Source organism: Trichomonas vaginalis, chromosome V (genome assembly GCF_026262505.1).
Source record: "Trichomonas vaginalis G3 chromosome V, whole genome shotgun sequence".
Taxonomy (NCBI): Eukaryota; Parabasalia; order Trichomonadida; family Trichomonadidae; genus Trichomonas; species Trichomonas vaginalis.
In genome coordinates, this window is record NC_067207.1 from 16,946,330 (window position 1) to 16,972,060 (window position 25,731).

At 31.1% G+C, this 25,731-nt stretch overlaps 8 protein-coding genes across 8 annotated transcripts, besides 6 other annotated features; 1 reads left to right on the forward strand and 7 right to left on the reverse strand.

Annotated features, from left to right (window-relative positions):
- Positions 1 to 3,509: 3,509 nt before the first annotated feature.
- TVAGG3_0351100 (Ankyrin repeat family) lies at positions 3,510 to 3,800 on the reverse strand (the record flags this gene model as incomplete). Its single annotated transcript, XM_051231100.1, has 1 exon — positions 3,510 to 3,800. A coding segment is annotated over one exon (291 nt), but the record flags the coding sequence as incomplete, so codon positions are not given.
- Positions 3,801 to 8,644: 4,844 nt separating this feature from the next.
- Positions 8,645 to 10,423, reverse strand: TVAGG3_0351110 (spectrin binding; the record flags this gene model as incomplete). Its single annotated transcript, XM_001301528.2, has 1 exon — positions 8,645 to 10,423. The coding sequence occupies one exon, from the start codon at positions 10,421 to 10,423 to the stop codon at positions 8,645 to 8,647; it is 1,779 nt and encodes a 592-aa protein (XP_001301529.2).
- A 406-nt stretch (positions 10,424 to 10,829) lies between these two features.
- Positions 10,830 to 11,062: a mobile genetic element.
- Positions 11,063 to 11,609: 547 nt separating this feature from the next.
- Positions 11,610 to 11,897, reverse strand: TVAGG3_0351130 (uncharacterized protein; the record flags this gene model as incomplete). The annotated part of the gene is made up of 1 exon (XM_001301529.2): positions 11,610 to 11,897. The coding sequence occupies one exon, from the start codon at positions 11,895 to 11,897 to the stop codon at positions 11,610 to 11,612; it is 288 nt and encodes a 95-aa protein (XP_001301530.2).
- Positions 11,898 to 12,140: 243 nt separating this feature from the next.
- Positions 12,141 to 13,117: a mobile genetic element.
- Positions 13,118 to 14,577: 1,460 nt separating this feature from the next.
- TVAGG3_0351150 (ribonuclease inhibitor domain-containing protein) lies at positions 14,578 to 16,335 on the reverse strand (the record flags this gene model as incomplete). The annotated part of the gene is made up of 1 exon (XM_001301530.1): positions 14,939 to 16,309. One exon carries the CDS (start codon positions 16,307 to 16,309, stop codon positions 14,939 to 14,941), a length of 1,371 nt encoding a protein of 456 aa, XP_001301531.1.
- A 1,174-nt stretch (positions 16,336 to 17,509) lies between these two features.
- Positions 17,510 to 19,957, reverse strand: TVAGG3_0351160 (spindle assembly abnormal protein 6-like protein family; the record flags this gene model as incomplete). Its single annotated transcript, XM_001301531.1, has 1 exon — positions 18,458 to 19,957. The coding sequence occupies one exon, from the start codon at positions 19,955 to 19,957 to the stop codon at positions 18,458 to 18,460; it is 1,500 nt and encodes a 499-aa protein (XP_001301532.1).
- A 1,967-nt stretch (positions 19,958 to 21,924) lies between these two features.
- On the forward strand, positions 21,925 to 22,572 carry TVAGG3_0351170 (C2 domain-containing protein; the record flags this gene model as incomplete). The annotated part of the gene is made up of 1 exon (XM_001301532.1): positions 21,925 to 22,338. The coding sequence occupies one exon, from the start codon at positions 21,925 to 21,927 to the stop codon at positions 22,336 to 22,338; it is 414 nt and encodes a 137-aa protein (XP_001301533.1).
- Positions 22,573 to 23,305: 733 nt separating this feature from the next.
- Positions 23,306 to 23,327: a terminal%2Cinverted (terminal inverted repeat of MuDR-6/TvMULE4 transposon ID:TVAGG3_0351180).
- Positions 23,306 to 24,885: a mobile genetic element.
- Positions 24,230 to 24,713, reverse strand: TVAGG3_0351190 (MULE transposase domain-containing protein; the record flags this gene model as incomplete). The annotated part of the gene is made up of 1 exon (XM_001291490.1): positions 24,230 to 24,713. A coding segment is annotated over one exon (484 nt), but the record flags the coding sequence as incomplete, so codon positions are not given.
- Positions 24,886 to 24,901: 16 nt separating the features above from the next.
- Positions 24,902 to 25,087: a terminal%2Cinverted (terminal inverted repeat of Maverick-1B/1C transposon ID:TVAGG3_0351200).
- Positions 24,902 to 25,731: part of a mobile genetic element that runs on past the window's edge.
- TVAGG3_0351210 (uncharacterized protein) lies at positions 25,088 to 25,408 on the reverse strand (the record flags this gene model as incomplete). The annotated part of the gene is made up of 1 exon (XM_001291491.1): positions 25,088 to 25,408. One exon carries the CDS (start codon positions 25,406 to 25,408, stop codon positions 25,088 to 25,090), a length of 321 nt encoding a protein of 106 aa, XP_001291492.1.

Consider the following 25,731-nt stretch of genomic DNA (forward strand, 5'->3'; position numbering starts at 1 on the left):
AATCAAATTGGTTGATATTTGCCCCATGTGATAAAAGCAATTCAACGATCTCTTTTTTCCCTTTATTGCTGCAATATGAAGGGGAGTACTTTTAAAGAATCAAATTGGTTGATATTTGCCCCATGTGATAAAAGCAATTCGGCGATCTCCTTTTTTCCCTTTATTGCTGCATATGAAGGGGAGTTCTATTTAAAGAATCAAATGGTTGATATTTGCCCCATGTGATAAAAGCAATTCAACAATCTCTTTTTTCCCTTTATTGCTGCAATATGAAGGGGAGTTCTATTTAAAGAATCAAATTGGTTGATATTTGCCCCATGTGATAAAAGCAATTCGGCGATCTCCTTTTTTCCCTTTATTGCTGCAATATGAAGGGGAGTTCTATTTAAAGAATCAAATTGGTTGATATTTGCCCCATGTGATAAAAGCAATTCAGCGATCTCCTTTTTTCCCTTTATTGCTGCAATATGAAGGGAGTTCTATTTAAAGAATCAAATTGGTTGATATTTGCCCCATGTGATAAAAGCAATTCCGATCTCCTTTTTTCCCTTTATTGCTGCAATATGAAGGGAGTTCTATTTAAAGAATCAAATTGGTTGAATTTGCCCCATGTGATAAAAGCAATTCAACAATCTCCTTTTTTCCCTTTATTGCTGCAATATGAAGTGGAGTTCTATTTAAAGAATCAAATTGGTTGATATTTGCCCCATGTGATAAAAGCAATTCAACAATCTCTTTTTTCCCTTTATTGCTGCAATATGAAGTGGAGTTCTATTTAAAGAATCAAATTGGTTGATATTTGCCCCATGTGATAAAAGCAATTCAACAATCTCTTTTTTCCCTTTATTGCTGCAATATGAAGGGGAGTACTTTTAGAAGAATCAAATTGGTTGATATTTGCCCCATGTGATAAAAGCAATTCAGCGATCTCCTTTTTTCCCTTTATTGCTGCAATATGAAGGGGAGTTCTATTTAAAGAATCAAATTGGTTGATATTTGCCCCATGTGATAAAAGCAATTCGGCGATCTCCTTTTTTCCCTTTATTGCTGCATTATGAAGTGGAGTTCTATTTAAAGAATCAAATGCGTTGACATTTGCCCTATGTGATAAAAGCAATTCAGCGATCTCCTTTTTTCCCTTTATTGCTGCAATATGAAGGGGAGTTCTATTTAAAGAATCAAATTGGTTGATATTTGCCCCATGTGATAAAAGCAATTCAGCGATCTCCTTTTTTCCCTTTATTGCTGCAATATGAAGGGGAGTTCTATTTAAAGAATCAAATTGGTTGATATTTGCCCCATGTGATAAAAGCAATTCGGCGATCTCCTTTTTTCCCTTTATTGCTGCAATATGAAGGGGAGTACTTTAAAGATCAAATTGGTTGATATTTGCCCCATGTGATAAAAGCAATTCACGATCTCCTTTTTCCCTTTATTGCTGCAATATGAAGGGAGTTCTATTTAAAGAATCAAATTGGTTGACATTTGCCCCATGTGATAAAAGCAATTCAACGATCTCTTTTTTCCCTTTATTGCTGCAATATGAAGGGGAGTTACTATTTAGAATCAAATTGGTTGATATTTGCCCCATGTGATAAAAGCAATTCACGATCTCCTTTTTTCCCTTTATTGCTGCAATATGAAGTGGAGTTCTATTTAAAGAATCAAATTGGTTGACATTTGCCCCATGTGATAAAAGCAATTCAGCGATCTCCTTTTTTCCCTTTATTGCTGCAATATGAAGGGGAGTTCTATTTAAAGAATCAAATTGGTTGATATTTGCCCCATGTGATAAAAGCAATTCAGCGATCTCCTTTTTTCCCTTTATTGCTGCAATATGAAGGGAGTTCTATTTAAAGAATCAAATGGTTGACATTTGCCCCATGTGATAAAAGCAATTCAGCGATCTCCTTTTTTCCCTTTATTGCTGCAATATGAAGGGGAGTTCTATTTAAAGAATCAAATTGGTTGATATTTGCCCATGTGATAAAAGCAATTCGATCTCCTTTTTTCCCTTTATTGCTGCAATATGAAGGGGAGTTCTATTTAAAGAATCAAATTGTTGACATTTGCCCATGTGATAAAAGCAATTCAGCGATCTCCTTTTTTCCCTTTATTGCTGCAATATGAAGGGGAGTTCTATTTAAAGAATCAAATTGGTTGATATTTGCCCCATGTGATAAAAGCAATTCACGATCTCTTTTTTCCCTTTATTGCTGCATATGAAGGGGAGTTCTATTTAAAGAATCAAATGGTTGATATTTGCCCATGTGATAAAAGCAATTCAACAATCTCTTTTTTCCCTTTATTGCTGCAATATGAAGGGGAGTTCTATTTAAAGAATCAAATTGGTTGATATTTGCCCCATGTGATAAAAGCAATTCAACAATCTCTTTTTTCCCTTTATTGCTGCAATATGAAGGGGAGTTCTATTTAAAGAATCAAATTGGTTGATATTTGCCCCATGTGATAAAAGCAATTCAGCGATCTCCTTTTTTCCCTTTATTGCTGCAATATGAAGGGGAGTTCTATTTAAAGAATCAAATTGGTTGATATTTGCCCCATGTGATAAAAGCAATTCACGATCTCTTTTTTCCCTTTATTGCTGCAATATGAAGGGAGTTCTATTTAAAGAATCAAATTGGTTGATATTTGCCCCATGTGATAAAAGCAATTCACAATCTCTTTTTTTCCCTTTATTGCTGCAATATGAAGGGAGTTCTATTTAAAGAATCAAATTGGTTGATATTTGCCCCATGTGATAAAAGCAATTCAACAATCTCTTTTTTCCCTTTATTGCTGCAATATGAAGGGAGTTCTATTTAAAGAATCAAATTGGTTGATATTTGCCCCATGTGATAAAAGCAATTCAGCGATCTCTTTTTTCCCTTTATTGCTGCAATATGAAGGGGAGTTCTATTTAAAGAATCAAATTGGTTGATATTTGCCCCATGTGATAAAAGCAATTCAGCGATCTCCTTTTTTCCCTTTATTGCTGCAATATGAAGGGGAGTTCTATTTAAAGAATCAAATTGGTTGATATTTGCCCCATGTGATAAAAGCAATTCAGCGATCTCTTTTTTCCCTTTATTGCTGCAATATGAAGGGGAGTTCTATTTAAAGAATCAAATTGGTTGATATTTGCCCCATGTGATAAAAGCAATTCAACAATCTCTTTTTTCCCTTTATTGCTGCAATATGAAGGGGAGTTCTTTTAAAAGAATCAAATTGGTTGATATTTGCCCCATGTGATAAAAGCAATTCAACAATCTCTTTTTTCCCTTTATTGCTGCAATATGAAGGGGAGTTCTATTTAAAGAATCAAATTGGTTGATATTTGCCCCATGTGATAAAAGCAATTCAACAATCTCTTTTTTCCCTTTATTGCTGCAATATGAAGGGGAGTACTTTTAAAGAATCAAATTGGTTGATATTTGCCCCATGTGATAAAAGCAATTCGGCGATCTCCTTTTTTCCCTTTATTGCTGCATTATGAAGTGGAGTTCTATTTAAAGAATCAAATGCGTTGACATTTGCCCTATGTGATAAAAGCAATTCAACAATCTCTTTTTTCCCTTTATTGCTGCAATATGAAGGGGAGTACTTTTAGAAGGATCAAATTGGTTGATATTTGCCCCATGTGATAAAAGCAATTCGGCGATCTCCTTTTTTCCCTTTATTGCTGCATTATGAAGTGGAGTTCTATTTAAAGAATCAAATGCGTTGACATTTGCCCTATGTGATAAAAGCAATTCAACAATCTCTTTTTTCCCTTTATTGCTGCAATATGAAGGGGAGTTCTATTTAAAGAATCAAATTGGTTGATATTTGCCCCATGTGATAAAAGCAATTCGGCGATCTCCTTTTTTCCCTTTATTGCTGCATTATGAAGTGGAGTTCTATTTAAAGAATCAAATGCGTTGACATTTGCCCCATGTGATAAAAGCAATTCGGCGATCTCCTTTTTTCCCTTTATTGCTGCAATATGAAGGGGAGTTCTATTTAAAGAATCAAATTGGTTGATATTTGCCCCATGTGATAAAAGCAATTCGGCGATCTCCTTTTTTCCCTTTATTGCTGCATTATGAAGTGGAGTTCTATTTAAAGAATCAAATTGGTTGATATTTGCCCCATGTGATAAAAGCAATTCAACAATCTCTTTTTTCCCTTTATTGCTGCAATATGAAGGGAGTTCTATTTAAAGAATCAAATTGGTTGATATTTGCCCCATGTGATAAAAGCAATTCAACATCTCTTTTTTCCCTTTATTGCTGCAATATGAAGGGAGTACTTTTAGAAGAATCAAATTGGTTGATATTTGCCCCATGTGATAAAAGCAATTCGCGATCTCCTTTTTTCCCTTTATTGCTGCATATGAAGGGAGTTCTATTTAAAGAATCAAATTGGTTGATATTTGCCCCATGTGATAAAAGCAATTCACATCTCCTTTTTTCCCTTTATTGCTGCAATATGAAGGAGTACTTTTAGAATCAAATTGGTTGATATTTGCCCATGTGATAAAAGCAATTCAGCGATCTCCTTTTTTCCCTTTATTGCTGCAATATGAAGTGGAGTTCTATTTAAAGAATCAAATTGGTTGATATTTGCCCCATGTGATAAAAGCAATTCAGCGATCTCCTTTTTTCCCTTTATTGCTGCAATATGAAGTGGAGTACTTTTAGAAGAATCAAATTGGTTGATATTTGCCCCATGTGATAAAAGCAATTCAACAATCTCTTTTTTCCCTTTATTGCTGCAATATGAAGGGGAGTACTTTTAGAAGAATCAAATTGGTTGATATTTGCCCCATGTGATAAAAGCAATTCAACGATCTCTTTTTTCCCTTTATTGCTGCAATATGAAGGGAGTATTTTAAAGAATCAAATTGGTTGATATTTGCCCCATGTGATAAAAGCAATTCAGCGATCTCCTTTTTTCCCTTTATTGCTGCAATATGAAGGGGAGTTCTATTTAAAGAATCAAATTGGTTGATATTTGCCCCATGTGATAAAAGCAATTCGGCGATCTCCTTTTTTCCCTTTATTGCTGCAATGAAGGGGAGTTCTATTTAAAGAATCAAATGGTTGATATTTGCCCCATGTGATAAAAGCAATTCGCGATCTCCTTTTTTCCCTTTATTGCTGCAATATGAAGGGGAGTTCTATTTAAAGAATCAAATTGGTTGATATTTGCCCCATGTGATAAAAGCAATTCAGCATCTCCTTTTTTCCCTTTATTGCTGCATATGAAGGGAGTTTATTTAAAGAATCAAATTGGTTGATATTTGCCCCATGTGATAAAAGCAATTCAACAATCTCTTTTTTCCCTTTATTGCTGCAATATGAAGGGGAGTTCTATTTAAAGAATCAAATTGGTTGATATTTGCCCCATGTGATAAAAGCAATTCAGCGATCTCCTTTTTTCCCTTTATTGCTGCAATATGAAGGGGAGTTCTATTTAAAGAATCAAATTGGTTGATATTTGCCCCATGTGATAAAAGCAATTCAACATCTCTTTTTTCCCTTTATTGCTGCAATATGAAGGGGAGTTCTATTTAAAGAATCAAATTGGTTGATATTTGCCCCATGTGATAAAAGCAATTCAACAATCTCTTTTTTCCCTTTATTGCTGCAATATGAAGGGGAGTACTTTTAGAAGAATCAAATTGGTTGATATTTGCCCCATGTGATAAAAGCAATTCAACAATCTCTTTTTTCCCTTTATTGCTGCAATATGAAGGGGAGTTCTTTTAAAGAATCAAATTGGTTGATATTTGCCCATGTGATAAAAGCAATTCAACAATCTCTTTTTTCCCTTTATTGCTGCAATATGAAGGGGAGTTCTATTTAAAGAATCAAATTGGTTGATATTTGCCCCATGTGATAAAAGCAATTCAACAATCTCCTTTTTTCCCTTTATTGCTGCAATATGAAGGGGAGTTCTATTTAAAGAATCAAATTGGTTGATATTTGCCCCATGTGATAAAAGCAATTCAGCGATCTCCTTTTTTCCCTTTATTGCTGCAATATGAAGGGGAGTTCTATTTAAAGAATCAAATGCTTGATATTGCCCCATGTGATAAAAGCAATTCACGATCTCTTTTTTCCCTTTATTGCTGCAATATGAAGGGGAGTTCTATTTAAAGAATCAAATTGGTTGATATTTGCCCCATGTGATAAAAGCAATTCAGCGATCTCCTTTTTTTCCCTTTATTGCTGCAATATGAAGGGAGTTCTATTTAAAGAATCAAATTGGTTGATATTTGCCCCATGTGATAAAAGCAATTCAGCGATCTCCTTTTTTCCCTTTATTGCTGCAATATGAAGGGGAGTTCTATTTAAAGAATCAAATTGGTTGATATTTGCCCCATGTGATAAAAGCAATTCAGCGATCTCCTTTTTTCCCTTTATTGCTGCAATATGAAGGGGAGTTCTATTTAAAGAATCAAATTGGTTGATATTTGCCCCATGTGATAAAAGCAATTCAGCGATCTCCTTTTTTCCCTTTATTGCTGCAATATGAAGGGGAGTTCTATTTAAAGAATCAAATTGGTTGATATTTGCCCCATGTGATAAAAGCAATTCAACAATCTCTTTTTTCCCTTTATTGCTGCAATATGAAGGGGAGTTCTATTTAAAGAATCAAATTGGTTGATATTTGCCCCATGTGATAAAAGCAATTCAACAATCTCTTTTTTCCCTTTATTGCTGCAATATGAAGGGGAGTTCTATTTAAAGAATCAAATTGGTTGATATTTGCCCCATGTGATAAAAGCAATTCAGCGATCTCCTTTTTTCCCTTTATTGCTGCAATATGAAGGGGAGTTCTTTTAGAAGAATCAAATTGGTTGATATTTGCCCCATGTGATAAAAGCAATTCAACATCTCTTTTTTCCCTTTATTGCTGCAATATGAAGGGGAGTTCTATTTAAAGAATCAAATTGGTTGATATTTGCCCCATGTGATAAAAGCAATTCAACAATCTCTTTTTTCCCTTTATTGCTGCAATATGAAGGGGAGTACTTTAGAAGAATCAAATTGGTTGATATTTGCCCCATGTGATAAAAGCAATTCAACAATCTCTTTTTTCCCTTTATTGCTGCAATATGAAGGGGAGTACTTTTAGAAGAATCAAATTGGTTGATATTTGCCCCATGTGATAAAAGCAATTCAACATCTCTTTTTTCCCTTTATTGCTGCATATGAAGGGAGTTCTATTTAAAGAATCAAATTGGTTGATATTTGCCCCATGTGATAAAAGCAATTCAGCGATCTCTTTTTTTCCCTTTATTGCTGCATATGAAGTGGAGTTCTATTTAAAGAATCAAATGGTTGACATTTGCCCATGTGATAAAAGCAATTCAACATCTCTTTTTCCCTTTATTGCTGCAATATGAAGGGGAGTACTTTTAGAAGGATCAAATTGGTTGATATTTGCCCCATGTGATAAAAGCAATTCGGCGATCTCCTTTTTTCCCTTTATTGCTGCATTATGAAGTGGGTTCTATTTAAAGAATCAAATTGTTGATATTTGCCCCATGTGATAAAAGCAATTCAGCGATCTCCTTTTTTCCTTTATTGCTGCAATATGAAGGGAGTACTTTTAAAGAATCAAATTGGTTGATATTTGCCCCATGTGATAAAAGCAATTCGGCGATCTCCTTTTTTCCCTTTATTGCTGCAATTATGAAGGGAGTTCTATTTAAAGAATCAAATGGTTGAATTTGCCCCATGTGATAAAAGCAATTCAGCGATCTCCTTTTTCCCTTTATTGCTGCAATATGAAGGGGAGTTCTATTTAAAGAATCAAATTGGTTGATATTTGCCCCATGTGATAAAAGCAATTCGGCGATCTCCTTTTTTCCCTTTATTGCTGCAATATGAAGGGAGTTCTATTTAAAGAATCAAATTGGTTGATATTTGCCCCATGTGATAAAAGCAATTCAGCGATCTCTTTTTTCCCTTTATTGCTGCAATATGAAGGGAGTACTTTTAAAGAATCAAATTGGTTGATATTTGCCCATGTGATAAAAGCATTCAGCGATCTCCTTTTTTCCCTTTATTGCTGCAATATGAAGGGGAGTTCTATTTAAAGAATCAAATTGGTTGATATTTGCCCATGTGATAAAAGCAATTCGCGATCTCCTTTTTTCCCTTTATTGCTGCATATGAAGGGAGTTCTATTTAAAGAATCAAATTGGTTGATATTTGCCCTATGTGATAAAAGCAATTCGGCGATCTCCTTTTTTCCCTTTATTGCTGCAATATGAAGGGGAGTTCTATTTAAAGAATCAAATTGGTTGATATTTGCCCTATGTGATAAAAGCAATTCGCGATCTCTTTTTTCCCTTTATTGCTGCAATATGAAGGGGAGTTCTATTTAAAGAATCAAATTGGTTGATATTTGCCCCATGTGATAAAAGCAATTCAGCGATCTCCTTTTTTCCCTTTATTGCTGCAATATGAAGGGGAGTTCTATTTAAAGAATCAAATTGGTTGATATTTGCCCCATGTGATAAAAGCAATTCAACAATCTCTTTTTTCCCTTTATTGCTGCAATATGAAGGGGAGTTCTATTTAAAGAATCAAATTGGTTGATATTTGCCCCATGTGATAAAAGCAATTCAACAATCTCTTTTTTCCCTTTATTGCTGCAATATGAAGGGGAGTACTTTTAGAAGAATCAAATTGGTTGATATTTGCCCCATGTGATAAAAGCAATTCCACAATCTCTTTTTTCCCTTTATTGCTGCAATATGAAGTAGAGTTCTTTTTTTATAATAATCAAATGTAAATGTATTTGCCACAGGTGAAAAAAACAATTCGGCGAACTCTTTTTTCCCCATTAATGCTGCAATATGAAGTGGAATTGTAATACTATATACTTTTGAGTCGAAGATTGCTCCATGTTCAATCAGAACTTTAGCTGTTTCAACGCTATTATTAATGACTGCATAATGAAGTGGAGTACCCCGACCATCATTGGAATTGACATCAGCTCCATGAGAAATAAGAAATTCTGCAGTTTCTTTACTATTTCCCATTGCAGCAATCATAAGTAGAGTTGTTCTCTTAATCATTATGTTTTGGGTGGATGCTCCGTGTGACAAAAGAAATTCTAATGTTTCCTTGCTATTATATAATGCTGCAATATGAATAGGTGCCATTCCATTTTTATCAAGATCGTTGACAAACGCATCATGTGAAAGGAGCAATTCGACAATTTCCTTCGCATTACCTCGAGCTGCATAATGAAGTGGTGTTTGATAATTTTTATCATTAACCCTTATTTTTGCGCCATGTGATAAGAGAATTTTTGCTATTTCCAAGCAGTTATTTTCGGCAGCACAATGAAGTGGAGTTCTAAATTTAGAATCTAATACGTTAACATTGGCACCATTTGCAATAAGAAATTGTACTCTTCGTGTGTTTTTTTCAAGAATTGATAAATGAAGAGCTGTTAACTTATCAATGGTTGTAGCATTAGGATCTGCACCATGCGAAAGAAGATAACCCCGGAGTCCTTTGATGTTGAAATGAATTGAGGCAGGAAAGCATTCGTTGATAGCATTAAATTGATCCAAATGTACCAAAAATGCTAATATATTATTAAACTCAATACAATATCTTAAATTAATAGTTTGATGTTTCTCATTGATCAAGAAAGAAATAAAGTCAATATTGTGTGAAATGATCGCATATGGCATGCAATTATAATATTCTACATGACTCTTTATGCATTGGGACATAATGTCTGGATTTCCGCTCAAAAATGAAAACTGAAGACAATCTTTAGTGATAATTGAATTGAATCGTGTTCTTAAAAACTTAAAACAATCAACTGATCCATAATAACAACATAATTCAAGTAATGAATATTCCTTTTTAGTTCCTGCTTGGATACCTCCAATTTCGGTAATACTATCTGGAAAGAAATCACTCACATATTTTTGATCTTCACGAAATCCTTCGAATTCTGAAAAAGCTATAAAAGCTCGTAAATCGTCATCCATAATTGCCTTGAAAATGGGGTTCTCTTTTTCGATACATAAAATATCTTGAGGATCTTGATTTATTTCTTTTTCCCTCTGGATAGCATCTATGAACTTATAATACACACTATTAAGTTTACTTTCTTTATAAGATAATATTTCTGTCCGATCTGAAATTAATTCGTCAAATATCTTTTTGAATAAAATAAAGTATGATATAATATATTTGTTATTAAATATTGCTGCATTCGAAATAGACTTACACATTTGTGCTGGAGTGACAACTTTTGTATCCAATAATTTGTTTTTGAGACCTTCATAGACTTGGTTGATTTTTGTTTCGTCAGATGATTTCAGCATATAAAGAGCAGTGTATGCTTCATGATAATCTTTGCATAACTCCATAAGCTTATTAAAGTTGCAGCGTTTCATTTTTTTTAATTTTGTTGATGGCCTAAAATTTCAGTAAAAAAATAGTCGAAATTTAGGCCATCAAACTTGTGAATAAACCTATCATATTTTAAACAAATATTCAATAAAGTTAAGTTTATGCTTTGTAATGTAATTCAGTAGTCCATTTTATTGAATTCTAGATGAAAAATATGATATGAAAAAAAAGTGGGCGAAAAATTAAACTCTACCAAGTTCATATATTAATGATATAGGGACTCTATATCCAGGTCATCAACATTCGAAATCCTTTAAAAATTGAATTTTATTCATTATTTCATTGATTGTAACGCTTGTATATGTGTACTCATGAGTGACAGGATTGATGTTTCTAAATGTGATTTTATCTTTTTGCCAAAAAATTTAAAAAATCACGCCTTTAAGGGTGCACTAACATAACAAAAATTAAAGTCTCTTGAGATATATATTTTCTGATGTATATCAATGCTATATTTATCATTATTTTTAATTTTTAATTCCCCACCTAAAAAATGCCTCACTCCACTAACATGAGTTATAATATGCTTTTACCAAAAATGATAGACTAGTATTTATATGTATTGTAGAGCATATTTATCATCTTTTTAAAAATTTTGAATAAGTTTTGTCATTTTAGTGAAGACTTAAGGCTTCACTATTTGCATCTCATATGTGGTGACTGATGAAATATCAAAAAACAACCTATCATAAAAATGAAATTAATTAGTTATAGAATTCGCCACCATTAAAAATGTGATTTTTTAGAGAAAGAAATGCCTACTGATATCTGAAAAGCTTTTCTGAACAAAAATCCTGAATCCAAGCATATAAATATTGCCTTTATCTAATATGTAGTTGAAAAATATAAAATAAAAAAATAATAAAAATTGGGGTATTATTATTGTCGTCTGGCGGTTTTAGACGACAATGCGAATTTTCAAATAATAGGATTTTTAGCCAGATAAAGAGCTACTCCATATATCATGCGTGTTTGCATACTATATACATAGATGGAATTGATGTTCTTCCTTTATTTAGGTACCGAAACATGCTTGAAAAATCTATTTTTTAGACGACAATGATAATTTTGTCACTTTTCCAGACGACAATAATAATTTGTCACCTTTTTAGACGACAATAATAATTTTGTCACTTTTTCCAGACGACAATAAAACATCCTCATAAAAATTTATTCAGTAGGTTCATTCTTTGAAAAATGGAATTCGTCAAGATTTGCATCTTCATTGAAAGGAGTATCATCTTCATTGATCATAGTTGTCATCATAGATTCGTGTTTCTTTCTGTCTTCTTCTGGAATTTCTTCCATATCCTGAATTTCGACTGAAGAATCCTCTTGAATATCTTCATTTTTAGAACCAAGTTTCTTGATCATTATTACGAAGAAGACAATAACGGCGATCATAGCGATAAACAAAATAATGGCAAAAACAACTAAACTAATTTCACTTGTTGCCATTACTTTGACAAATTTATAGATTTCAAACTTCCAACTTTTTGTAATTTTGTGCAATATGCAAAAGCATAATATTGAATTTCCTGGCAATTTGGAAAATCAATTGATTCTAAATTAGAGCAATTAAAGAAACAGTTTTCTCCAATACCAATAACATTGTTTACAGCAAAAGTAATCTCAGTGAGTTTTTGACAATTATAGAAACACATACGTGGTAAATTTTTAATAGGTTGTGTAAATTTAACTGTTGTCATGTTGTAAACGAAAACGCCAAAACGGTTTGACAGAAAAGTGACACTTTACATGGCAAAAAATAGAGCCTTACTTTTGAGATACTTGAGATTGAAACTGAATCTTATGAGGCGGTGATCTTGAATCACTACCTCATAAGGTTCAGTTTCATATAAAATTTGTTGCAATTTGTTATTCTTTTGCAATTATTTCTTATAAGATTTTACATCTTTTAGCGGGAATGTTTGTTATCATGTATATAGAAATATCTACACGATAACGAACATTCCTCGCTAAATTGCTGAGAAACTTTGAGGAAATGTCGAACAATTCCTCAAAGTTTCTCAGATTTATATAGATCACTAGAGTCCCCTAGGCACTGATTCTGGTTCAGTACCTAGGAGGCTCTAGTTCTCTAACGAACTGATAAAATGTTTTTAAATTTTTGGATATTGCTACCTGTGAAGCACTGACTTCAAGTCAGTACCTCACGGGTAGCAATTACATTGAAAGATGGGAGAAACTTTGTCCGAATAGTTTAACATTCGGACAAAGTTTCTCCCATTTGTAGTGGAGATGGAAGGCCTTTGAGGTATATTGTATAATATATACCCCAAAGCCTTCCATCTCCACTTGAAATGTCTAAACTTTGGGTTAATAGTTTGCAAGTAACCCAAGTTTGGACACTTTCTAGAAGGAATTGGAGGTAAGAGATATACATTCATATGGTATATCTCTTACCCTCCAATTCCTTCTTAAAATGGGAGAAACTTTGTCCGAATGTTAAACTATTCGGACAAAGTTTCTCCCATTTTTTGAAGGAATTGGAGGCTATGAGATACTGATGCAATGTCGTAACTCATGGCTTCCAATTCCTTCCTAAAACTCATAAAAGTGGACATTACATGCATATAAAATTTGACATGTAAAGTCCACTTTTTGTGAGCGGGGATTTGACTCCGTCAAATCCCCTTTTTCGTTTACGAGAGTCAAATTGATGCAATTTTCGAAGCAATTATAACCTATTCTAAAACAATTTATTGTTACCGTTTTAAGACCTTGCAAGTCACTACAAGCCATATAAGATAGTTCTGGAGCAGTAATTTCTAGTTCTTGGAGTTTTGAATTTTGTAAGAAAAAGTCATCACCCATTGTTTCATTTAATACAACGTTGGCTGTGTCACTTTTTGATGGCAAAACCGTAATTAATTTGTCAGATTTATAAATATATCCATTTTCAATTTTTAATTCATTTTTGCCATCAATGTAAGAAATTATATCTTGTAAATTTGGACAGTAACTGATACGACTTCGAAGAAGACATACTACTAAACTTGTCTCATTAAATATGATCGTTTCGAGCTTAGGAAGATAACGAAACATTGGAAATTCTGATTCTTGAACGGTTACTTTTACAAGTTCTGGACAATTTTCAAGACCAGATACCCCATTGTAATTATTATTAGCAAGTCCTTTGAAATCAAATTCTGTAATGGATGTGTTTGTAAATGCTGTCGTATATAATTGATATTTAGCATCATCGCCTGTTACAACAATTTTTGCATCTTTTAATTTTGAACAGTTCAAAAACGCATAATACCCAGATTTGCTTTACTTTTACCACCTCTCGAAAGCTGGGGACACCGCCTATCGTTGGGAGTAGCTATTAAATAGAACCACCAAGGGTATTTTTCGAACTGCTGGTGTAGTGTAGTGGAAACATCTGACATAATGATTCGTTATGCTAAGGTTTGATTCCCATTTACCCAATTTTTTTCTTTTTTGGATCATGATTTTTTTTTTGGGTCACTATAAGATTTGTTTCATGTTCTAAATCTGCTGCATATGTAATCTATTTTTATTTACCTATTTTTTAAAAATCTATTGGATTGCCAAATTTGAATATATTTAAAATCATAAAAATCCAACAAAACTATAAATATATGTTTTATGCATAGTGCCGATACTCAAATATCAGATTACTTAGATCCATGAATAATATCCGAATTTTTTTTCTTAAAATTAAACTTCAAAACTTCTTGCAATCTTATTCTTCATCAATTGTAAATTTTTAAAACCATTTTTTAAAATAATTTGCGTAAATTTTATTCTCATGTTGTTTTAATCGAAAATTGATACATTTTCAAAAAAATAATATTGACTTATGAAATTCATTTTTAAGGTGAAATAGTATTGTTTTTATTAAAGTATATGAATAATATATAAAAAATTAATGAATAATATAAGCAGATTTTAGTTTACAAAACAAATATGAGCAATGCAATTTCAAACTTTTGCTGGCAATTTCGATATTGCTCAAGTTTGTAGTATTTGTGATACCTATAACATCGGCTTAATCAAAATTCGATTTTTCTTATGAGTTATTGAGAAAATTTGATTGCAATGAGAAGGATTTCGACGTTTTTGATAAACTAAGAGCTGAGCTTTAGGGGTTCAGTTCATTTATGGCTGTAGTTTGATGCGTAGATCTCTTTTTTATTGTAAATTCTTTCAGCATGGAGATCGAGAATGAATCTTTTGAGAACTTTATGAGTTTTTACACCCGTAAAGAGGTCCTTCGAGGAAAGATAGTCCAGACTACATGAAGATGTGGGTTAACCAAAAAAATCCGATGGTTTCCCCATATTCATGTAGATCTTCGAAAAAATGAGCACCAAAAAAGCCAAAAAAATAGGCTTTTTATTGGATTTGTACACTAGATCAATAACCTATTTAGGATCTGACACTCTTTTTAGCCAGAGATATGAGGTCCTTTCTAGGAAAACGATCTATTCATCCATAAAAAAAATGAATTATCGTTTTCCCCAGAAATTACATGGGGAGTGGTAAAAGTAAAGCAAATCTGGGTAATTTATAGTAGTTGTTTCAGTTACATTAATAAATAGAGTTTCGAGGTTTGTACATCCAGCAAATGCATATTTATTGATATTTCTAGTACCTGTAATTGTCATTGTTTTAATTGAAGTACAATATGTGAAAGATAGTTCACCAATGGTGCTAACTGATGTTAATTTATCAATAACAAGTGATTTACAATAGGCAAATCCCATTCTGCCAACCGATGAAAAAGAATAATCTCCGATGCTTTCCAAACTTGTGCAAAAAGCAAATGCATAGTCGTCAACATATCCTACTTCGGCAAGATTAATCGATTTTAGCTTAGAACATTTATAAAATGCACATTGTAATATGCTGCATCGAAATTGAGAGGGATCTGTCTGTTTATAATTGTTTGTAAACGATTCTAATGATGAACAATTTGAAAATCCAGCAACTACATCGAGAGTAGCAGTTACAGTTTTGAGTGAAATGCATGAATCAAATGAAAAATAAGTAATCTTAGCGTTCTTTGGCAATTTTAGATCGGTAAGTTGGTAGCAACTAGCAAATGAATAAAGTTCGATATTTATCGTTCCGGTTTCCTGCTCTTTGAATGAAATTGATTTAATATTTGAATTCGAAAATGCAGAATTATGAATAGTAGCGATAGCATTAAACTCTACTTGTTCAAGTCCTGAATTATAAAAAGCAAATTGTTTAATTTCTGTGATTGATGTAAAGTCAAAAGAAGTTAATTTTCGACATTGACAGAAAGCATAATCCCCAATAGTTGTAATGGTAGAAGAAATAGTAACTTTCGAAGGTTGATAGCAGTTATATGCAAAGTAATTGGATATTTCAGTTCCACCAGCGACATGAATTGATTCGATGTTCGAATTCGAGAATGTATATGCTCCCAATTCCTTAATTGCAGTAAGTTCGATATCCTTTGGAAGATTGTAGCAATTATCGAATGCATATTGATTGATAACTTCAATTTTATCGAAATTAATTGATGAAAGTGTGCTGGATAAAAATGCACTTTGGCCAATAGTTTTGATATTACCTGGGATAAACGTTTCTATGAATAGTGAATTGTAAAATGCATAATCTGGAAGTGTTTCAACTTTTTCGGCTTTAACTTCAAATTTTTTAACAAGTCTATAAGCCTCTTGTGAAGTAATTGTTTCTACTGTACCGCTTATTATTATTGTATCAATATTATTGTTGATAACGAGTCGTTTATTCAAAATTGTATTCTTTTCGTCTTCTGGAGTAGATATTGTCATTGTTGATCCTTCTATTGCCGGATCAGAAGATAAAAGAATTCGTTTAATAAGCATGGGAACAAAGAATTGTTGAAAAGAAAGCATAAAAATCGAATAATAAAATAAGAATAAAAATTTGCGTTTATTTTGGAAATTAATAATGTTTTATTGTATATATGGAATAATAGATTGTTTGTTTATTATATTTTTGAGAGGAAATTCTTTTTGAGTTCTTCTGTAAATTGAATACCTCATATATCGCAATGTAAATATCATCTAATTCGAATTCTTCAGATTAATTCCGATATAAAACCGTTGTACTGAAATTAGAGGAAGTGTAATAATTCATTTACATGGGAAAATATCAAAGTAACATTTATTTTCAAAATTTACGCTCTTTCAAATACGTTATTAATAGTCGTGAGGTCAAAGCAAGAACTATAACGCATAATGGTGCAAGTATTTATATATTAGTTCTTCATCATAATACAAGGAAAATTAAATTGGCGAATGCATAATCTCGTTGAACTCTTTAAACAATAAAACTTATATCAAATAATGGAACAACTCTTTGATTTTATTTTAAATTATTTGATAATTCAATTGAAATATTGAGATTTAATTCATTTAAAAAAAAATAATGAAAAAAATTCAATTTGATTTTCATCATGAATTGCTTTAGTTCCAAATCTCATGAAAATGTTGTTCAAACTTTTGTAAAAATAATACTTGCAGAGAATAGCAAGTTTCCTTTTGTTATATCTTCAATTGATAACAAAATAATTAGGAAAGATGTGTTAAAGAAAGATTTAATATTATGAAATCATAAGAATTTATTACAATGGAAATCTTAAGAATTAGAAGCGTTTCAATGAACACAAGTCTATGAATACTTTTGTAGCATTTGTTAGTGTAGTATATATGAGATCGATTTACTAAAATAAATAAAATTGAACCCAATTATTCTAAAAATTATAACAAATATGGCTCAAAAGTAAAAATTATTAATCTTGGGATAAAAGGTTTTCTATATAAGTTGCTGATTTTTGAACTTTAAAATTGAGGCAACTCATAGAAAAATGTTATTATCTCGAAACTTTTTTGGGATAATCATGGAATAGTCATAATTGACTAAATGAATATATCTGATGACTCCAATACTGAAAATGTGTATCAAGCAAATGTGTAATTTTAGTTAAACAATGTTTTCAGGATAAAAGTAAAGAATATTAGCTGTATTGAATATAGTGAAAGATAAAAATTAAAAGTATATCTACAATAACAAGTATATTTACAAATGATTAATAACAAAAATAAAATAACAACAATTTATCGTTGAGATCTAAGAGCTAATTGATGTAAATTTTCAATATCGCTTCGTATTAGCTTGGTATATCTATCAAATTTTGTCTGATCTTTAATAGACATACCTTCATTAAAGAGGCAATCTCCCCAAGTTGAGTATTTTCTTGATATCCCCGGTTCGTTGAACTCTTTTGCAACTTTTTTAGCTGCCGTTCTTAAAGTTTCCATAATGGAAAAGTTTGATATTGAGCGAGAGCATATAGACATCATTGTTTTATTTTGATAATAAAGAAACCATTTTTCTTCTCAAATTATAATCGAAAACGGTTGTCAAAAGTTTTATCATTCAGAAATCGTTTATATTTAAATGGAAATAGATTCATTGATTTTCTTTGATTTGAAAATAAATTTTCAATCTGTCAATTTTCAAAATCATTGACATCAAAATTATCGTCATTTATGATATGTGGCATTTGCTATTTAATTTTTAATATGAAATAAAATCAATGTAAAATCTTTGAATTATTGAAAAATCTATATTCAAATAAAAATATACACAATAAGATATAGCCGATTTTTTGTCAAAAATAAAAATTTGAATTTGAATTCAAATTTAAACTATGGCTAAAATTTATTTAGAAATAATTATTTATTACAAATATGTATTATCATAACTTTTGAGAAGATATCGCAATCTCGATAAATATTTCTGTAAAATCATATTATATTATTACCCACTCATATTTTATCATGTTTTAAATCGATTCTGCCGAGTCATAACTTTGCTATGCATAAATTTCGAATTTGATAAAATATTATTGGCATAGATAATGCTTCCTATTTAAATATATTAATGTGCTTCTGTTGTTATTTTAATTGTGCTTACAAACAAACATTTTATTCAAAACATATTAACAATTAATTTAAACTACTCCAAAGCTGACCTCTAACACTTGAATCGTTATTCAGCCCGTATTGGTTCGTTTTTAATCCAAAAGAAGTTAGTTGTGGATTAAATGCACTACTTTTCTGTTCTAATTGGATTTCTAGAGTTTTAATTGTACTTTCTGAGACCTGAAGATTATTATGTAAATCACTTACCTCTAAAGATAGTTCATCGTTCTTTTCTTTGAGTTCCTGTATTTGAGATTGATATTGGTTTAGAATCTCGCTACCTTTTTCGAGGCTTTGCTTTAACTGGTTGATATATTCTTCATCTTTTTGGTAGTCATTATATAATTCAGAATATTTTGCTTTTAACTCATTATTCTGAAAGAGATATTTCTCAATAACTTCTTTGGATTTTACTTTAATCATATTAAACTGAGAAAGCTGTTCTTGGTATTCTGATATTTTATGATTCATTTCTTCTATTATGCTATCTTTTTGCGATGATTCACTTAATATCTTTCGAATTTGTTCTACATATTGGTTGATTTGCTGTGAATTTTTTTCTATTTGTTGTTTAAGTTGAGAATTTTCATTCATAAGTGAGCTATTCATTGATTTAAGTGTAGCTTCATTATGAGTTGTCTGTAGTAAAGTTGAATTAAATTGCTTTCCATCTTCTTCTTTGCGTTGTAGATCTGATTTGAGTTCATTCACTTGGGACTCAAGTAACTGAACTCTTTCTGTATATTTAGCAATTGTAGCATTTAATTCATACTTAGATTCTTTTAATTCTTTGTTTTCAGAAGTTAATTGCTGAATTTGGCCATCATATTGATGAGTTAATTGCTGAAATTGAGATTTGTTTTTCTCATCAATGGATTTTAGTTCAGAATTAAATCGGCTTTTGATTAATCTCAATTTCGATTCGTATTCTTGAATTATTTGTGTTTTAGCTTGAGTAAGTTCTTCTAGCTGATCTTTGTAACTCTGTTCGAGTTGCTTCGTCATTGTTTGAGATTGTTCAGTTGTTTTAATAACATTTGATTCAAGTTGTTCAACTTTTTTAGAATTTTGTTCTGCAAGTAATTTGTATTTTTTAACCTCTGAAGTAAGATATTCGTTCAGTCTAGCATCAGAAGCTTGTTCAACTTGTAGTTTAAGATGGTAAATGATGTTAAACTCTGTTCGTTCACGAATAACTAGCATAGGTACATCAAATGACTTTGAATCAATTATTAATTGCCAACTAGAGTGATCATTACAATTTGAAAGCAATTTGTTAAAACTTTTTGGGAAATCTATAAACTCGCATAGAAGATTTAATTCTGATTTAATTTTAGAAAAGTTGCTTGATGGCATTATCATATCAAAGAGAAAGCCTGGATCTGAAGGATCTGTAATTTGAAGTATAAAATCCCCTGTAACGGCTCCTCCACTATTTTTTATTTGAAATTCGTATAAGATTCGCCTTTTGTTGACAGCTCCATCGCTTCCTATGACTTCTGTGTCTACAATAATCGAATCCATCGAAGTTCTTTATTTATAAACGTACATTCAAGAAGATTTTTTGCTGGTTTTTGTGCTAATATAGATTGAAAAAATCATAAAGTATGAAAACTTTGTCCCAATCTTTTTAGGATTCAGTTGATGAAAACTAATATTCTGGAAATTCACTAAATTTTAACTTGTTTTGTAGATAAATCAAATCACTCTCGTATTGCGTGAGTTTTCAGCTCGGGGATTAGAACTCTTTAAAAAAATCATCAATAAAAATCAATTTGAAAAAATTCAATTTTTAATATCAAATTTCCAAAAAATTAAAATTTTAGTAATTTATTTCCAAAAATTATACTACAAAACTATTGTATTTATAATTTTCTTTCAATTATTCATATTTATCAACTATTAAATTAAAGATTTATAAATTTTAATAGGAAATTATATGACAAATTGAATGGTTTTATTATAATATTTTTATACACCTCCATATAAGGCTGCAAACAAGTCTTCATTTTTTTCTTTTCATTGTTTCAGCATTTTTTATGCGATTATGCATAATTATTTGATTTCCTATATATTCAATAAGGGTTTCGTTTTGCTAAAATTGTCACTTTTATAGCATATTTGTTTTTGGATGTTTTGCGAAACCAAAAAAAAACTATGATATACAATGTGTGTGTAAAGAAAATACTTTATTTACTAGTTAAAAAATCATTTGGTATTGATCAAGTTATTTTTTCTGGATAAGATATTATATGGATAATTGGATAGAAAATACAATTATATAATCTTGTACCTGGTTTAATTAAGCTAATTGTCATCAGAAACTTGTAATTTTTATGAATTTCAGATTTTCTTTTCATTACTGCTTTTCTTAATAGGTCAAGTTCTTATTTACGTTATAAAGTATGATATTTACAAATATCAAGTTATCGTGTTTTTTGAGAAATTATGAGAAACAAACAAAAATGAAAAAGATAGGAATAGCAATGAATAGTGATGTGGGTATAGAAAATGTAAGAGATATGAATGCAAAGCAATCAGTATTTAGGACATTGACCATAGATTTCGAAAAAAAAATGCTGCATATTGAGCGAAAACTATGATTATATTATAAGGCTGTCATTTAAAACATAATGAAACTATTCCCTTTTCATTTTAATCGAATAAGATAGTAAAGATTTTTGAATTAGCTAGAAACTGATGAGATGTTTTCACAAATCAGATTTTTAATCTCTATAATGCATAATTCACTCAATATCTCAATTTTGATATTGCGAGATATTTTTGCTATCGGTTTCGCAATTTTGACACAATAGCAAGAGGGTTCTATAAGCATTATTATCAACGTAGAATCTGAAAATCATATCAGAAAATGTCGCAAATCTGACATTTACCCGACCAAATAGCAAAAATAATTGAATACTTTTCGCAAAAACTTTAAAAATCGATAAAAATATGAAATATAGATATTAAAGAGACTTTTTATATAATATTCATAAAGATTTTCCAAAAATATGATACCGCAAAATTAAAAAAGTGACGTCTTGAGTGGAGTCAAAGGTCGAAATTGCTAGCTAAATGTTTTTTTAGCGAAATTGCGTATTGTACGTTTTTTTCGCAAAACGAAACGCTTAATTAAACACTTTAGTAGCATATGCTGAATATTTTTCAAATGAAATCTAGTTAACCTTCACAATAATCCTTTCTGATTCATTATTGTAAAATATAACCTACGAGTAATATTCTATCATATTATTCAAGAAATAGTGATTAATATTTTGTGTGGAGAAACGATTAAAGTTTAACTTTTAATCGTATTCAAAATTTATATTTATCGTATCTTAAAAAACGTTTTATCCCGACTAACTTATACACAGAATACATAATGCTGCTTGATTCCTAAATCTTTAAAATCCGTAAAGTTCACAATTAATTTCATTTAGCATACAAAACCTCGATTTTTTCTGAGGTATAAATTTCTCATAATCTTGATGTCTCCTAAAGTTTACGTCCAAGTCAGAAGTATTGAACTTGGATCTTACACATCCTCCAATGTCTCTGATCTAATTCTCAATATTGGAACCAAGAAACTTAGTCTTGGAACTCAACACTTATTTAAGTCTACTCAGCGAAATAACTTCGATCACACCTGGGAATTCACAGTTGATAACCAGAACTCTTCATCTTTCTACATCGTTCTTTACGAACACCATCCACGTGAGGATAAATTTGTTGGCGCTATCTACTTAGCGATATCAGGTTTTCAACCCAATTCGGTTGTCACAGAGAAGTTTGAGCTTCATTCCGATTCTAAAATGCTTAATCCTCCAACAATATGGATCAGTGTACACGTAGATATGGACAATTCCCAGCCATTCGATGCACCCGACGGTTTCTTATTCTAAGGTGCAGTTAAAAAACATGCGTGCTTGTATGATATTTTCCATTGTTTAAATTAATAGATTTGTTATTTGTTTGTAAACGTTCGTTGTTATTCGAAATACACACACATTTTTTCTATGAAGGTAAGGATGAACTTAAATAACCTTCGATTACCAAATCGATGCAATTCTTTCTACGATTTCAGATTGAAAATAAAAGTTTGGAGATAACCAATCGCACACTACTCAATAGATTGCACCCTATATGGCATTATTAATATATGTATTATTTTGCAAAAATATCACTTCAGGTGGTTAGGATTTTCGACAATAGCGGATTTCTCTCATGGATAATTCAAATTAAATTACTTTTTCTGATAAATATAACTATAAAGTATTTGTTCAACATCAAATAATCAATGATTGGATGAAAAATTTCGAATTTGATTGAATTATCAATAAAATAAAAGATATTGATAAATTTCCCTTATATGGAAGACATACAGTCTTAAAAACAATTTGTAATAGATTTGGTTCATTATTTTTTTTCAAGATTTTTATATCTTCAAAATATTTGATATTCACTTCCATTTATGGCTTAGTACAATCACACCATAGTAGATATACTTAATTCGGACTTGATTTAATAATTTTTTTACTTTTTCTGATATATAGACTAGAAAACCAATAACTCTTGCATTAAAAATTGATTGCTATGTGTTTACTGCTTTTGGCTAATCATATTTAAAAATTTCATAATTTTGTTGTGATAGACTTTATTTTGATATTTCATTAATCAAAATAATAATTTTGGGATGTTTTTTAACAAGCAGATAGGTTAGATCAGGTTAAGATTTTTTCGTTTAAAATCTTTCACAATCATTAAAATTAACATGCAACATATTCTCAAATTAATATGGCTATTCATAATGAATTAATTTTTTCATTATTTATTATGATTGGTGCAAGGAATATTTTACTGCTGAAAATAGAGGGGGGCACAAACTTGCCCAATGAGGTGAAGTGAAAAATGATAGGTTTACATGTCAGAAATGTAAAGTGTCAAATTTGAAACAAAAAATGGATTAATTTATTATTATATGATAGAGAGATTTGGTAAGTTACTATCAAATTTGTAAGTAAGGGAAAAAAAGTAAGAAAGAAAAAAATTTTAAAAAATAAAAAGCCACTCGCTTCGCTCGCGGTTGACAAAAAGAACAGATTCGAAAAAAGATTGTATGAAATTACGAAACTAAGTGCCTCGCTTCGCTCGCGGTTTAAGTAAACAACATATTTCAGATTATCGATACTAAAAATTTTTTTATTTTATTACATTTTTTTTTGCATTTTTTTAAAGCTTCTTAACTTAAATCATGGAATGTCTCAAAGACAAAAGTAGCATACAGCATGTAAAGCTAAAGAAAGATAATCATAATTAATACCTTAATTTTTAATATTACGCATTTTTAGGTGCAAAATTTAAAAACATTCTAATACAATAGAGCAGTTTCCAAAAGTAGCATACAGCATGTAAAGCTAAAGAAAGATAATCATAATTAATACCTTTAAAGTTTAAAATCTTGATTTTTTTTTAAAATCAAATATTTATAACTTTAATACATACAGCTTAAACCTTATACTTGTTTTCTCTTGTGAGAAAGCAATCTTACAAAGCTAACAATCCTAAAAAATAAAGAATTAAAATTTAATAATTTAATCTAAAATTAAAATCAAAATTAAATAAAATGAGTTCTTTGTAATAATACTTTCAAGGTAGGATACATTTTAGTGGGATCTATTGAGTCATCACTAACAGCATTGAGCAATCTATTGAGCATTGAAATACTCTCGATTTTTCTTTGTCTTTTTACATCAATTTCTGCGTTAGTTGCTTTTTCCATGATCCTAATAACACGGTCATCTGCTGGATTTTGATCAATTTTGAGTTTGATAACGAAAGATGGTATCACTTTTGTATAAATTTCTATAATAACATCATCAATTCTGAGATTTTTTCGATCAGGAAAATAGTCATGTTTGAGTGTTCTAAAATGAGCTTCGGCAATATTGTTAGTTGCGTCGCCTTCACGCCTGTCACGAGCAATCCATCTTGATATGTTGTAACGCCATTGTCTGTTAAAGTATTGAGATGCTGTTGGATCTGTGTCGAGCAACTCCAGAACTTGATCATAGGCAGCATTTGCTTCTTCCTCATGTTCTGCATCTAATTTGAATACTAAATCCTTCATCAAATTATAGAATTGTTCAAATTTTTCTTGAGAAGAAAACTTATTTGATTTGCGAAGAATTGCACGAAGAACATGTACTCCGCACCAAAGTATTTGAGCTTGTGGAATGCTTTCTTCTATTGCTTGAGCTATCTGTGGAGCACAGTCCATGCTAATGTATTCTGGCTCAATTGTTACCCATCTGAGATAGGCGCACACGCAAACTTGAATGTTTTGATAAGTGTCTGGTTGACAAAAGAAATATAAAAAAGGGAAAATGTGAAAATCTTTGATTTTGCCAGTAAATGCATACAATGGAATGTTTGATCGCAACAATTTATAGTTAGTATACAAGTCTCGTGTACAGCGGCACTGCGCGCCTCCGTACACCACTTAGCGGTTTTGACACTTTACAAAACCGTTAACATATATTTTACAACACAAACGACAACACAAACGACAACACTAACTTAACCTTAAATATTTACAAAGCCGCCAACCACTTCACTTCACTAACGAACTCACTAATGTAAAAATAAACGTTCTCACTTACAAAAGTATTGCAACTCCTCCCATTGCTGTGCTTCACATAACAGCTCATAATCTTCTGACTCACTTTCTTCTTCATATATGTCAAAGTCACTGTCAAAATGAATGTTAGTAAGTTTTGACAAAGCTAATGAAACACGTTTACCGTTTGTATCGTATGCTTGTATAAACTTTCCATTCTTCATTCCTTCATAAACGCTCAAACTAACTTTACCCTTTCTCCCTCGTATCTGATAGAATGTATTTTCACGAGGAACGAAGAACAAATTCTTGAACTCATGACCGTTGTAGTTTGTTATCTCAATAGTTTTCGTCATTTACATCCAAAATAAAATAAAAAATAAACTTAAAAATAAACTTAAAATTAATGATATCACCACCCTCACACGTATGAAAACATAGCATAAAAATAAATTTAGGTGAAGTGGTGAGATGTCACCTCTTTTTTCACCTCTTTTTTCACCCACTTGAATTCATTGCTTTATAACTCTCTTCCTTTCTCCAACTCTTCTAACTTCTTCCTAAGTTCAGCAATGTTGTCCTCATGAAGTTTAATCTTCCTTAATATACCTTCTCTATCTAATGGTTGCTTTATCTTTCTAAACTGAACTCTACCATCCTTCATAGTATGAACGTAAAA